The 14,906-nt window shown below is 40.9% G+C and overlaps 1 protein-coding gene across 1 annotated transcript; it reads left to right on the top strand.

The window, feature by feature from the left end:
• Window positions 1-850: 850 nt before the first annotated feature.
• LOC106574995 (protocadherin-20) lies at window positions 851-13,044 on the top strand. Its single transcript, XM_045713519.1, has 5 exons — window positions 851-1,064; window positions 1,517-2,917; window positions 3,853-4,046; window positions 11,655-11,744; window positions 11,845-13,044. Exons 1-5 carry the CDS (start codon window positions 1,017-1,019, stop codon window positions 12,791-12,793), a joined length of 2,682 nt encoding a protein of 893 aa, XP_045569475.1. The 5' UTR covers window positions 851-1,016; the 3' UTR covers window positions 12,794-13,044.
• Window positions 13,045-14,906: the final 1,862 nt, after the last annotated feature.

The following is a 14,906-nucleotide window of genomic DNA, read 5'->3' as shown; positions in this document are numbered from 1 at the left end:
ACATTTAATGTTGAAAACATACTGCTGTAAGGGGACATTTAATGTTGAAAACATACTGCTATAATGGGACATTTAATGTTGAAAACATACTGCTATAATGGGACATTTAATGTTGAAAACATACTGCTGTAAGGGGACATTTAATGTTGAAAACATACTGCTGTAAGGGGACATTTAATGTTGAAAACATACTGCTATAATGGGACATTTAATGTTGAAAACATACTGCTATAATGGGACATTTAATGTTGAAAACATACTGCTGTAAGGGGACATTTAATGTTGAAAACATACCACTATGAGGGCATTGTTAAAAAGCATATAATATCCAAGAATTCAAACACACAAGATTCTCAAGTGTTGTAATTGGTGTTGTACAACATCCTACACACATCATCATCTATATACAGGTCATTAAGGAAACATGTGCAGTTCAGAGAGGCTGGGTTCATGTGCTTTATTGGAGGCTTCCAGTAAAACAGAATTACTGAAATAACAGGCTCCAAACACCACATCTATTACTTACTAAGGGTACTTCTTCTCTCTGTTTTGAACACTCACTCACACACACAAATACACACACACACACACACACACACACACACACACACACACACACACACACACACACACACACACACACACACACACACACACACACACACACACACACACACACACACACACACACACACACACAAAATCCTTCTCTCTGCACAAAAACAGGGCATGATCCTGAACCCGCCTCTCCCTGCCCATCCCGGCGGCTGTCTAATCTCATTGGTTGCCGTCAGGGGGGGGGGTTGTATTTGCATATTGTGTGCGTGTCCCTGTGTTGGGATGAATGACTGTGTTCAATTCAGAACGCGACAAGACAGCGACGGACTCTGCAGAGATTATGTGCTTCTGCAGCTACACTGATCAACTCAGCACACGACAAGCCTCCGATGCGTTCAGCTCCGGGCTCTCTGCTCCGGGGCTGTAGGTGAAACCACGTCGATCCAGGTGGAATAAACATGTTCAACAAAACAGGACCCGGACTAAGCTCGAGAGGAGTACTGTGGGTAAGTGTTTTCTCATTGTAGTCTTGTAACAGTAGTCTTTCTATTAAAAAAAAAAATGAAGAGAGAAAGCTTTTTATTTTTTTAAACCTCATAGTTCAATGTCAAATGAGAGTTTGGTTTGCGCTTAAATCAACTGGCAACTTCGACGTGTGTTATGTAATTGATGAGTAGTAACGTGTATGTTATTTTCAATACATCTTAATGTCTACGTTCTACTTGTTAATTATTTAAAGAGTTAAAGAGTAAAAAAATGTGTATTTAAAATTAAAATAAACATATATGTGCCTGTTTAGAAAGTCTATTTAATCAGTGATTTTCTTCACTGGCTATTGATTCCATAATATAACTGTATCGGTCAACATGTTTGTTGTTTCCCCCCCTGAGGCTGATTCTCTCATGTCTGGAACTCTACTTGTTAAACCCCATGTTTCTGTATTATGTCTGTATTTCAGGGTTTGTGCATACTCGTCCTTTACACCAGCCCTCTCTCCTGTTTTGCTCATTTCAGCCAAGCGAAAGAGCTGGTCTATAAGATAAAAGAAGGATTACCCTCAGGGACGCTCATAGGGTCCATGGGCTCCGACTTACACTTGGATTTATCCCTCGATCCCCATGTTTTATTCAGTCTGCCCCAGAAGAAGCCCAGTGATCAGTATGTCACTCTGAACAGCACTACGGGACAGCTGTTTACATCTGGGAATGAGATCGACAGGGAGACGCTCTGCCCCGAAGCCTCAGAGTACAACCAGGGCTGCGTCCTCTCCCTGGATGTGTTCATTCTACCCCAGCAGTACTTCCAGCTGGTTAAGGTCAAGATCTTAGTGGAGGATGTTAACGATAACCGGCCGCGCTTCCCGACAGGCGAGATTAGGGTTTCCATCCCGGAGAACACCCAGGTCAACACGAGGTTCGCGGTGGAGCAGTCAGCAACGGATCCTGATCTGGGGTTTCACGGGGTCCAGACTTACTGGCTGGTCAACGACTTTGGGGTGTTCACTCTGGACGTAGAGGAGAACGAAGGGGGTGAGCTGACACCCTTCCTCATCGTGACAGACGAGCTGGACCGGGAACGACAGGAGGAATACGTAACGGATATTATAGCAGAGGACGGCGGGTTACCACCTCTTCTTGGCACCGCCACGTTAAGGATTATAATCACTGATGTCAACGATAACTGTCCTCAGTTCACAGAGTCACAGGTCAACGTGACGCTGTACGGGAATACGACTAAAGGAGAGCAGCTGTCCAGGTTACACGCCTTCGACCCCGACCAGGGCGCCAACGCGGTGATCAGCTATGCGTACAGTGACCGCGTTCCCGGAGAGGCTAGAGCTCTATTCCATCTGGACCGGATTACCGGCGTGATCAAACTGGCCGGTCAGATCAACACCGCAACCGGGAAGTTCTACAAACTCACCGTCCTCGCCAACGGGCCTGGGTGCATCCCTGCCGTCGCCATGGTGACGGTGCACGTGATCCGGGTAGCTTCCGGTCCGCCGGTTATTATGCCGCGCTACATCGCGGCGGAGAAAGACGGTGTGGTCACGATGAAAGAGTCCGAACCTCCTTTTTCCCCAATCGCGTTTTTCACCGTGAAGAACACGGACCAAAGAGGACAGAGGACGGAATGCCTGCTGGAAGGATCCGGCCCGTTCCGACTGTCACCTTACAAAGTGTTTAAGAACGAGTATCTGTTAGAGACGACGGAGCCGCTGGACTACGAGCAGAGGCAGGACTATGAGCTGACTGTGGTGCTCAGGAACCCCAGAGGTCTCATCATCAAGACCTTTATTAAGATCCTGGTTCAGGATGAAAACGACAACGCGCCTGTCTTCAAACAGTCTCTGTGTGAGGTGACTGAATACATTTATCAACACATGAGTGTTTCAATGTTTTATGGTTACGGTTAGGGTTAGGACATGTACTGAACATATTATTTAAAGTACATTGAGTTTCTTAAGCCATTTCAGTACAATAATACAAAATATATAGGATATTTTTTTTTGTGGTTGAAAAATATAGAGGATTAAAAACAAAAAAGGTCTACCCACTGATTTATTTCAGTATTTACTTATTTCTTTCAGTATTTACTTATTTCTTTCTGTATTTACTTATTTATTTCAGTATTTACTTATTTATGTCAGTATTTACTTATTTATTTCAGTATTTACTTATTTCTGTATTTACACATTTATTTTAGTATTTACTTATTTATTTTATAATTTACTGATTTATTTCAGTATTTACTTATTTATTTCAGTATTTACTTATTTATTTTAGTATTTACTTATTTATTTACTTATTTACTTATTTATTTCAGTATTTACAAATTTATTTCATTATTTACTTATTTATTTCAGTATTTACAAATGTATTTTATTATTTACTTATTTATTTCAGTATTTACTTATTGATTTCAGTATTTACTTATTTCTGTATTTACACATTTATTTTAGTATTTACTTATTTATTTCAGTATTTACTTATTTATTTCAGTATTTACTTATTTATTTCAGTATTTACACATTTATTTTAGTATTTACTTATTTATTTCAGTATTTACACATTTATTTCAGTATTTACTTATTTATTTCAGTATTTAGTTATCTATTTCAGTATTTACTTATTTATTTCAGTATTTACACATTTATTTTAGTATTTACTTTTTATTTTAGTATTTACTTATTTCAATATTTACTTATTTATTTATGTATTTACTTATTTATTTACTTATTTATTTCAGTATTTACCTACTTATATGTTTCCTGGTGGTCGTTGTTATTCTCAGGTCTCTGTGGAGGAGAATAACCCTCCCAACAGCTTCCTGGCCCAGCTCCAGGCCACAGACCAGGACAGTGAGGCCAGAGGAGAGGTCATCTACCTGCTGGGGTCAGACGCTCCCTCCATTTTCCTCCTGGACAGACTGACGGGTGTGCTGACCGTGTCCACATCTCTGGATCGAGAAGAGAAGCAGACCTACAGGTCTGTCGCATATTGATGATGTATTGTAACGTATTATGACTGATATTGTATGGATAAAACGCATTATAAATTGCCAATATATGTCTATAGTAATAATAATAATTTACTTGTTAAACTTGTATAGCGCTTTTCATTACAGAAAATAATCTCAAAGCGCATAAAAAAGTGAAACAAAAAAAACAACACATTTAAATTGAGATGGTGGAATGAAAGATATCTATGTCAACTATGACATAAACCTGTTCTTTATAAAGGATGGCATTAGCACTGCTTAAGAAAGGCTTTATAAATCATATTCAATTGAGTCTTCACAAAGCATTTATAACCCATCATGCATCTTAGTAGAGAATTTCAACACCAGCATGGTGGGTTAGATTCCCACCCATATGTAAAAACGTATTCACGCATGACTGCAAATGGCTTTGGATAAATGGCATGTATTATATTACTCTAAACCCTTTGTAGGATAGCCCAACCTCTTTCCCTCTTGGGTGCACAGCCAATATTGGACCTGATCTCAACTTTCCCCATAATGCTGTGCTGCAGGATCACACACTCTAAAGTGCAGTTCTACACCAAAAACAATCCGTATTTATTTTTTGCTTAATTCCGTCTTTTTCCCACATACTCCGTTTTCTCGGTTTTGTTTTTCCAGGTTTCAGATTTCCCATTTTTTCTGGTTTTCCCACAGCTTTTAAAATATACTATATTGCCCTAAAACCAAGGTTGGTGGTATGTATTTACAGGACAGCATGATATCTCTGAAGGTTGGTGGTATGTATTTACAGGACAGCATGGTATCTCTGAAGGTTGGTGGTATGTATTTACAGGACAGCATGGTATCTCTGAAGGTTGGTGGTATGTATTTACGGTACAGCATGGTATCTCTGAAGGTTGGTGGTATGTATTTACAGGACAGCATGGTATCTCTGAAGGTTGGTGGTATGTATTTACAGGACAGCATGGTATCTCTGAAGGTTGGTGGTATGTATTTACAGGACAGCATGGTATCTCTGAAGGTTGGTGGTATGTATTTACAGGACAGCATGGTATCTCTGAAGGTTGGTGGTATGTATTTACAGGACAGCATGGTATCTCTGAAGGTTGGTGGTATGTGTTTACAGGACAGCATGGTATCTCTGAAGGTTGGTGGTATGTGTTTACAGGACAGCATGATATCTCTGAAGGTTGGTGGTATGTATTTACAGGACAGCATGGTATCTCTGAAGGTTGGTGGTATGTGTTTACAGGACAGCATGATATCTCTGAAGGTTGGTGGTATGTATTTACAGGACAGCATGATATCTCTGAAGGTTGGTGGTATGTGTTTACAGGACAGCATGGTATCTCTGAAGGTTGGTGGTATGTATTTACAGGACAGCATGGTATCTCTGAAGGTTGGTGGTATGTATTTACAGGACAGCATGGTATCTCTGAAGGTTGGTGGTATGTATTTACAGGACAGCATGATATCTCTGAAGGTTGGTGGTATGTGTTTACAGGACAGCATGATATCTCTGAAGGTTGGTGGTATGTGTTTACAGGACAGCATGGTATCTCTGAAGGTTGGTGGTATGTATTTACAGGACAGCATGGTATCTCTGAAGGTTGGTGGTATGTATTTACAGGACAGCATGATATCTCTGAAGGTTGGTGGTATGTGTTTACAGGACAGCATGGTATCTCTGAAGGTTGGTGGTATGTATTTACAGGACAGCATGGTATCTCTGAAGGTTGGTGGTATGTATTTACAGGACAGCATGATATCTCTGAAGGTTGGTGGTATGTGTTTACAGGACGGCATGGTATCTCTGAAGGTTGGTGGTATGTGTTTACAGGACAGCATGGTATCTCTGAAGGTTGGTGGTATGTATTTACAGGACAGCATGGTATCTCTGAAGGTTGGTGGTATGTATTTACAGGACAGCATGGTATCTCTGAAGGTTGGTGGTATGTATTTACAGGACAGCATGGTATCTCTGAAGGTTGGTGGTATGTATTTACAGGACAGCATGGTATCTCTGAAGGTTGGTGGTATGTATTTACAGGACAGCATGGTATCTCTGAAGGTTGGTGGTATGTATTTACAGGACAGCATGGTATCTCTGAAGGTTGGTGGTATGTATTTACAGGACAGCATGGTATCTCTGAAGGTTGGTGGTATGTGTTTACAGGACAGCATGGTATCTCTGAAGGTTGGTGGTATGTATTTACAGGACACCATGGTATCTCTGAAGGTTGGTGGTATGTATTTACAGGACAGCATGATATCTCTGAAGGTTGGTGGTATGTATTTACAGGACAGCCTGGTATCTCTGAAGGTCGGTGGTATGTATTTACAGGACAGCATGGTATCTCTGAAGGTCGGTGGTATGTATTTACAGGACAGCATGATATCTCTGAAGGTTGGTGGTATGTGTTTACAGGACAGCATGGTATCTCTGAAGGTTGGTGGTATGTATTTACGGTACAGCATGGTATCTCTGAAGGTTGGTGGTATGTATTTACAGGACAGCATGGTATCTCTGAAGGTTGGTGGTATGTGTTTACAGGACAGCATGGTATCTCTGAAGGTTGGTGGTATGTGTTTACAGGACAGCATGGTATCTCTGAAGGTTGGTGGTATGTATTTACGGTACAGCATGGTATCTCTGAAGGTTGGTGGTATGTATTTACAGGACAGCATGGTATCTCTGAAGGTTGGTGGTATGTATTTACAGGACAGCCTGGTATCTCTGAAGGTTGGTGGTATGTGTTTACAGGACAGCATGGTATCTCTGAAGGTTGGTGGTATGTATTTACAGGACAGCATGGTATCTCTGAAGGTTGGTGGTATGTATTTACAGGACAGCATGGTATCTCTGAAGGTTGGTGGTATGTGTTTACAGGACAGCATGGTATCTCTGAAGGTTGGTGGTATGTGTTTACAGGACAGCATGGTATCTCTGAAGGTTGGTGGTATGTATTTACGGTACAGCATGGTATCTCTGAAGGTTGGTGGTATGTATTTACAGGACAGCATGGTATCTCTGAAGGTTGGTGGTATGTATTTACAGGACAGCCTGGTATCTCTGAAGGTTGGTGGTATGTGTTTACAGGACAGCATGGTATCTCTGAAGGTTGGTGGTATGTATTTACAGGACAGCCTGGTATCTCTGAAGGTTGGTGGTATGTATTTACGGTACAGCATGGTATCTCTGAAGGTTGGTGGTATGTATTTACAGGACAGCATGGTATCTCTGAAGGTTGGTGGTATGTATTTACAGGACAGCATGGTATCTCTGAAGGTTGGTGGTATGTGTTTACAGGACAGCATGGTATCTCTGAAGGTTGGTGGTATGTATTTACAGGACAGCATGGTATCTCTGAAGGTTGGTGGTATGTGTTTACAGGACAGCATGGTATCTCTGAAGGTTGGTGGTATGTATTTACGGTACAGCCTGGTATCTCTGAAGGTTGGTGGTATGTGTTGACAGGACAGCATGGTATCTCTGAAGGTTGATGATTATTACATATATACCTCAGTCTCACCTCATACAACAAACATTCACCTACATTAATTTAACATATACAAGTTTACATTCATTTAACATATACAAGTTTACATTCATTTAACATATACAAGTTTACATTCATTTAACATATACAAATTTACATTCATTTAACATATACAAGTTTACATTCATGAGTTAGTACAAGCAGCTAGAATAGCATCACCACAATTCATAAATGTAATATCAACAAGCCATAAAGTCCATAAGTCCATAAAGTTCAAAAGATAGGAATTCAAGGTCAGGGAGCATGATTGATGTAGTACTGTAAAGTTGATAAACCGGCGCTGATTAATCATGAAGCAAATACCACCATCTCTTGATTTTAGAGACAACTTGACTGACCTGTCGGGCTCGGTGGATGGGGGGGGGGATTCAGCCTAGTCCGGAAACAGTTTGGTCTGGTCATGTCTCAGTCAGGCAGACTGAGGAGCGTTCCACGTCATCTCTCTTAGTTCATATCAAAAGCAGGACTTCCATCCATTTTATTCCTGAGTGATCGGACGTTCGATAGTAGCCAGGCAGGCGGAGTGGGGCCGATAGGGCCGCCTACCTGAACCTGGGAGGGTATGCCGGCTCGCCTTACATGTCCGGCTGTATTCCTACCTGTAGGCAGTGAATGCTCAGGTATGTTGTTAGTCTGTAACTCCACAGGTAAAGAAATATGTTGTGGATCAAAACTCAGTACCATTTCTCCCTGACTATGTTTGTTAATAGAAAATATATATATCAGGGGACAACTTTTGAGGTCTGAGAGAAATCTAAGAAACTTTGATTTTTGAGAGTAGTTATGTTGTTATATAAAGACCTGACTGGGTCCATCACCCCACAGTATGACTTGTTATATTGTTATATAAAGACCTGACTGGGTCCATCACCCCACAGTATGACTTGTTATGTTGTTATATAAAGACCTGACTGGGTCCATCACCCCACAGTATGACTTGTTATATTGTTATATAAAGACCTGACTGGGTCCATCACCCCACAGTATGACTTGTTATATTGTAACATAAAGACCTGACTGGGTCCATCACCCCACAGTATGACTTGTTATATTGTTATATAAAGACCTGACTGGGTCCATCACCCCACAGTATGACTTGTTATATTGTTATATAAAGACCTGACTGGGTCCATCACCCCACAGTATGACTTGTTATATTGTAACATAAAGACCTGACTGGGTCCATCACCCCACAGTATGACTTGTTATATTGTTATATAAAGACCTGACTGGGTCCATCACCCCACAGTATGACTTGTTATGTTGTTATATAAAGACCTGACTGGGTCCATCACCCCACAGTATGACTTGTTATATTGTTATATAAAGACCTGACTGGGTCCATCACCCCACAGTATGACTTGTTATATTGTAACATAAAGACCTGACTGGGTCCATCACCCCACAGTATGACTTGTTATATTGTTATATAAAGACCTGACTGGGTCCATCACCCCACAGTATGACTTGTTATATTGTTATATAAAGACCTGACTGGGTCCATCACCCCACAGTATGACTTGTTATATTGTTATATAAAGACCTGACTGGGTCCATCACCCCACAGTATGACTTGTTATATTGTTATATAAAGACCTGACTGGGTCCATCACCCCACAGTATGACTTGTTATATTGTAACATAAAGACCTGACTGGGTCCATCACCCCACAGTATGACTTGTTATATTGTTATATAAAGACCTGACTGGGTCCATCACCCCACAGTATGACTTGTTATATTGTTATATAAAGACCTGACTGGGTCCATCACCCCACAGTATGACTTGTTATATTGTAACATAAAGACCTGACTGGGTCCATCACCCCACAGTATGACTTGTTATATTGTAACATAAAGACCTGACTGGGTCCATCACCCCACAGTATGACTTGTTATATTGTTATATAAAGACCTGACTGGGTCCATCACCCCACAGTATGACTTGTTATATTGTTATATAAAGACCTGACTGGGTCCATCACCCCACAGTATGACTTGTTATATTGTTATATAAAGACCTGACTGGGTCCATCACCCCACAGTATGACTTGTTATATTGTAACATAAAGACCTGACTGGGTCCATCACCCCACAGTATGACTTGTTATATTGTTATATAAAGACCTGACTGGGTCCATCACCCCACAGTATGACTTGTTATATTGTTATATAAAGACCTGACTGGGTCCATCACCCCACAGTATGACTTGTTATATTGTTATATAAAGACCTGACTGGGTCCATCACCCCACAGTATGACTTGTTATATTGTTATATAAAGACCTGACTGGGTCCATCACCCCACAGTATGACTTGTTATATTGTTATATAAAGACCTGACTGGGTCCATCACCCCACAGTATGACTTGTTATATTGTAACATAAAGACCTGACTGGGTCCATCACCCCACAGTATGACTTGTTATATTGTTATATAAAGACCTGACTGGGTCCATCACCCCACAGTATGACTTGTTATATTGTTATATAAAGACCTGACTGGGTCCATCACCCCACGGTATGACTTGTTATATTGTTATATAAAGACCTGACTGGGTCCATAACCCCACGGTATGACTTGTTATATTGTTATATAAAGACCTGACTGGGTCCATCACCCCACGGTATGACTTGTTATATTGTTATATAAAGACCTGACTGGGTCCATCACCCCACAGTATGACTTGTTATATTGTAACATAAAGACCTAACTGGGTCCATCACCCCACAGTATGACTTGTTATATTGTTATATAAAGACCTGACTGGGTCCATCACCCCACAGTATGACTTGTTATATTGTAACATAAAGACCTGACTGGGTCCATCACCCCACAGTATGACTTGTTATATTGTTATATAAAGACCTGACTGGGTCCATCACCCCACAGTATGACTTGTTATATTGTTATATAAAGACCTGACTGGGTCCATCACCCCACAGTATGACTTGTTTTATTGTTATATAAAGACCTGACTGGGTCCATCACCCCACAGTATGACTTGTTATATTGTTATATAAAGACCTGACTGGGTCCATCACCCCACAGTATGACTTGTTATATTGTTATATAAAGACCTGACTGGGTCCATCACCCCACAGTATGACTTGTTATATTGTTATATAAAGACCTGACTGGGTCCATCACCCCACAGTATGACTTGTTATATTGTTATATAAAGACCTGACTGGGTCCATCACCCCACAGTATGACTTGTTATATTGTTATATAAAGACCTGACTGGGTCCATCACCCCACAGTATGACTTGTTATATTGTTATATAAAGACCTGACTGGGTCCATCACCCCACAGTATGACTTGTTATATTGTTATATAAAGACCTGACTGGGTCCATCACCCCACAGTATGACTTGTTATATTGTTATATAAAGACCTGACTGGGTCCATCACCCCACAGTATGACTTGTTATATTGTTATATAAAGACCTGACTGGGTCCATCACCCCACAGTATGACTTGTTATATTGTTATATAAAGACCTGACTGGGTCCATCACCCCACAGTATGACTTGTTATATTGTTATATAAAGACCTGACTGGGTCCATCACCCCACAGTATGACTTGTTATATTGTTGTGTGTGTTTATGTACTGAGGGACATTTAACTTGGTTTCAGTTGAAAGCCACTTTCAATTTCCTTATGTTGGGGGCTTTTATCAAGGTAATTGTAATGTGCCTAACATAAATTCTCTTCAAATCATGTGTCATCCTGCAGCACAACATGTTATGTCACAATTATGAACCCTTTATAAAGCATGGCGTACGGTTATAGATGCTTTGTAACACATCTGTGTAGCGCTTAGGTAGGCTTTATGAAGGCTTTATAAAGCCTCGATAAGCTGAATGTCTTTTAAAGCGGGAACTGGATATATGGATGACACAATGCATTATAACTGCCTATGGATGTTCATAGTTCATAGTGTCTTTTTTTTATATCTGCAATATGTTTTGTTTAATTGTTGTTGTAATATTGTGAAGAGACAATTGAATAAAAGTTTGTGAACTCTAAACTGTAACCTGTGCAGGTTCATGGTTCGGGCGGTGGACCGAGGGACCCCCAGAAGAGAGTCATTAGCTACAGTTGTCATCACTGTGCTGGACCGTAATGACAACAGGTAAGAGAAAGAACAGACACTTTGTGATTACTGCTGATTTAATTGATTGTTTTGATTGATTGTTATGATTTGATTGATTGATTTCATTTTTACCCAACAGCCCGCGCTTCATCAATAAAGACTTTACATTCTTTGTGCCGGAGAATTTCCCGGGGTTTGGCGAGATCGGCGTTCTCTCGGTAACGGACGCGGACGCAGGCGAGAACGGCTGGGTGGCGCTCTCCATCCTCAACGGCAGCGACATCTTTGTGATCGACACGGGGCGAGGCGCTCTGAGGGCCCGTACCCCTCTGGACCGGGAGCAACAGGGGACGTACTACCTCTGGATCGAAGCAGTCGACGGAGGGGAACCCTCTCTCTCCTGTCTCACCATGGTTACTGTCCTCCTCCTTGACGTAAACGATAACCCTCCCATCGTCTTGTTCCCCCAGTCTAACCAGTCCTACATGCTGGTGTTACCTAGCACCTTACCAGGGACCTCCATCACAGAGGTGTACGCCGTGGATAAAGACACAGGAATGAACGCTGTGATCGCCTACAGCATCATCAAGAGGAAAGGTGGCGAGCCGGGATCGTTCGATATCGACCCGGACACAGGGAACATCACGTTGAAGAGAGAACTCAGTGACCGTGGTCTCTATAGCCTTCTGGTTAAAGTCTCGGATCACGGTCACCCTGAACCTCTCCACTCCACGGTCCTGGTCAACCTCTTTGTCAACGAGACGGTTTCTAATGAGAGCTATATCCGGAGTCTTCTCACCGGGGAAGCTGAGACCCAGATGGAGGAGAAGCCGTGGTACGTGGGGAAGCTGACAGAGAGGCCTGGCAGGGAGGACGTGTTCCCCTGTCAGCCACTACTCATTGCTCTGTCAGTAACCTGTCTGGGATTATTCTGCATCGTCGTCACATTGACTGCTTATATATGCTGCAAGAAACTGAAGAAATGGAAGAAACATCAAATGAAAAGACTGGAGGTTGAAATGCCTTTGAAGATGAACGGTGACTTGCAGGACGTAGATAGAAAGCGGATGGAAATCTCTAACATTTGATGACATTGACATTGCAAAGACTTTGAGGCAAAGACTCTAACATACAAAACTGTTACACTGCAACTGTTTATAAACAATGTGAATTGTGAAGTGTAGATTTTCATCCTCAAAAAGACATACCGTAATTTCCGGACTATTAAGCGCACCTGAATATAAGCCGCAGGTGCCTACCGGTACATTGAAACAAATGAACTTTACACAGGCTTTAACGAAACACGGCTTGTAACAAAAATAAATAGGCTTTAACGAAGCACGGCTTGTAAAAAAAAAAAATGTGCAGTAAGCTTTAGTTGTCTTTTTGCACTGAGTCAATTCCTCACGCTGCTGTTTCCAACGTCTTATCATCGACTCATTAAGACCAAGCTCCCGTGCAGCAGCTCTATTTCCTTTTCCAACAGCCAGATCAATCGCCTTCAACTTGAAAGCTGCATCATATGCATTTCTCCGTGTCTTTGCCATGATGAGGGTAACAAAATGACTACCGTAATCAGAATGATGGGAAGTTTGAGAGCGCTCGATTTAATCTAAACAGTAAACAAAAAAAGTTGTTTGACCTTAACCCGTTCGCCAATTTCATTGGTCTAATGAAAGCTTCATGCCGCCAAAAAACTGAGCACGTCACAGAATGTGGTTTTTTTTTGGAAAAAAAAAAGTAAAGCGGGAAAAATCCATATATTAGCAGCGTCATTGTTTAAGCCGCGAGGTTCAAAGCCTGGGAAAAAAGTTGCGGCTTATAGTCCGGAATTTACGGTAGGCTGTATCCCAAATGTCACCCTTTTCCCTATTTAGTGCACTATTTTTAACCAGGGCCCATGGTGGTGCACTATATAGGAATTAGGGCGCCGTTTGTGACACGTCCTCATTTTAAAACGTAATAAAAGACCCAATGTGCTGTATATATTGTAGATAATATGAAATGTTTTATAACTTTATAACAAAATCTTTAAATAGACAAGATTAAAAAATAATAATAATAATTCATGAAAGCCTAAGAAATGACTCCTTAAACTTACAAATGTTATTTTATGACTATGCGTGGGAAAAAAATTAAAAAATGGGAGAGATTCTATATTTTTTTCACAATGATGTCTGGATCATTGGAAAGGGAGTGAGGATCATTTGGTGTGTATAACAATGTTAATTGATTGATTGATTGATTGATTGATATAACAATGTTCTTTTCATACCCTTTCGATTGCATTGGAAAAGCTGACCCCAGAGTGCAGTGCAGAAGTCAATTAAAATCTGTTATTTTCCTCAAATCTACTAGATTTTTGTGTGAGATTAAAATGTGTTTTTTGTTGTCATACAGTTTCAAGAGGCTGCTTCTTGCCTGGCCACCAAACAAACCCTCTACCTGCCTCCTTCTGTGTGTCCCAAATGGTACCCTATTTCCCTATATAGCGCCCATAGGGCTCTGGTCAAAAGTAATGCACTATATATAGGGAATAGGGTGCTATAGGGCTCTGGTCTAAAGTAGTGCACTATATAGGGGATAGGATTCTATAGGACTCTGGTCTATAGTAGTGCACTATATAGGGAATATGGTGCTATCGGGCTCTGGTCAAAAGTAGTGCACTATATAGGGAATAGGGTTCAATAGGGCCCTGGACTAAAGTAGTGCACTATATATAGGGAATAGGGTTCTATAGGGCCCTGGTCTAAAGTAGTGCACTATATAGGGAATAGGGTTCAATAGGGCCCTGGACTAAAGTAGTGCACTATATATAGGGAATAGGGTTCTATAGGGCCCTGGTCTAAAGTAGTGCACTATATAGGGAATAGGGAACACATCCTTAGTCACCTCCCAGTGAACCTGTCATTACCTTAACCATGTGCTCATTGTCTGTCTCTGAAAACAAATCCTTGATAGAATATTAAAAAGTGCTTTATTTTCATATTATATTGCTTTTCTGCATCTGTAATGAAAACGGCCTACCGGTACGTGCCTTTTATATTAGGATGTAAATTAAAGACAATGTTTTGATTATAAATAAGAATTTAAGCGGGGGGAAATTAAATTAATCCCCAATTATTTTTAATTTAACTAGGAAAGTCAGTTAAGAACAAATTCTTATTTACAATGACGGCCTACCAGGGAACAGCGGGTTAA

Source organism: Salmo salar, unplaced genomic scaffold, assembly GCF_905237065.1.
Source record: "Salmo salar unplaced genomic scaffold, Ssal_v3.1, whole genome shotgun sequence".
In the NCBI taxonomy this organism is placed as follows: domain Eukaryota; kingdom Metazoa; phylum Chordata; class Actinopteri; order Salmoniformes; family Salmonidae; genus Salmo; species Salmo salar.
This window is presented reverse-complemented; position numbering and strand designations above follow the sequence as displayed.

What these genes read in the sequence shown, in the direction of transcription:
- LOC106574995 (XM_045713519.1), top strand. Translation starts at nt 1,017, where the DNA reads ATGTTCAACAAAACAGGACCCGGACTAAGCTCGAGAGGAGTACTGTGG. An exon ending in TCAAACAGTCTCTGTGTGAG is followed by an intron (nt 2,918 to 3,852) that starts GTGACTGAATAC and finishes TGTTATTCTCAG; the next exon opens with GTCTCTGTGGAGGAGAATAA. An exon ending in CTGGACCGTAATGACAACAG is followed by an intron (nt 11,745 to 11,844) that starts GTAAGAGAAAGA and finishes TTTACCCAACAG; the next exon opens with CCCGCGCTTCATCAATAAAG.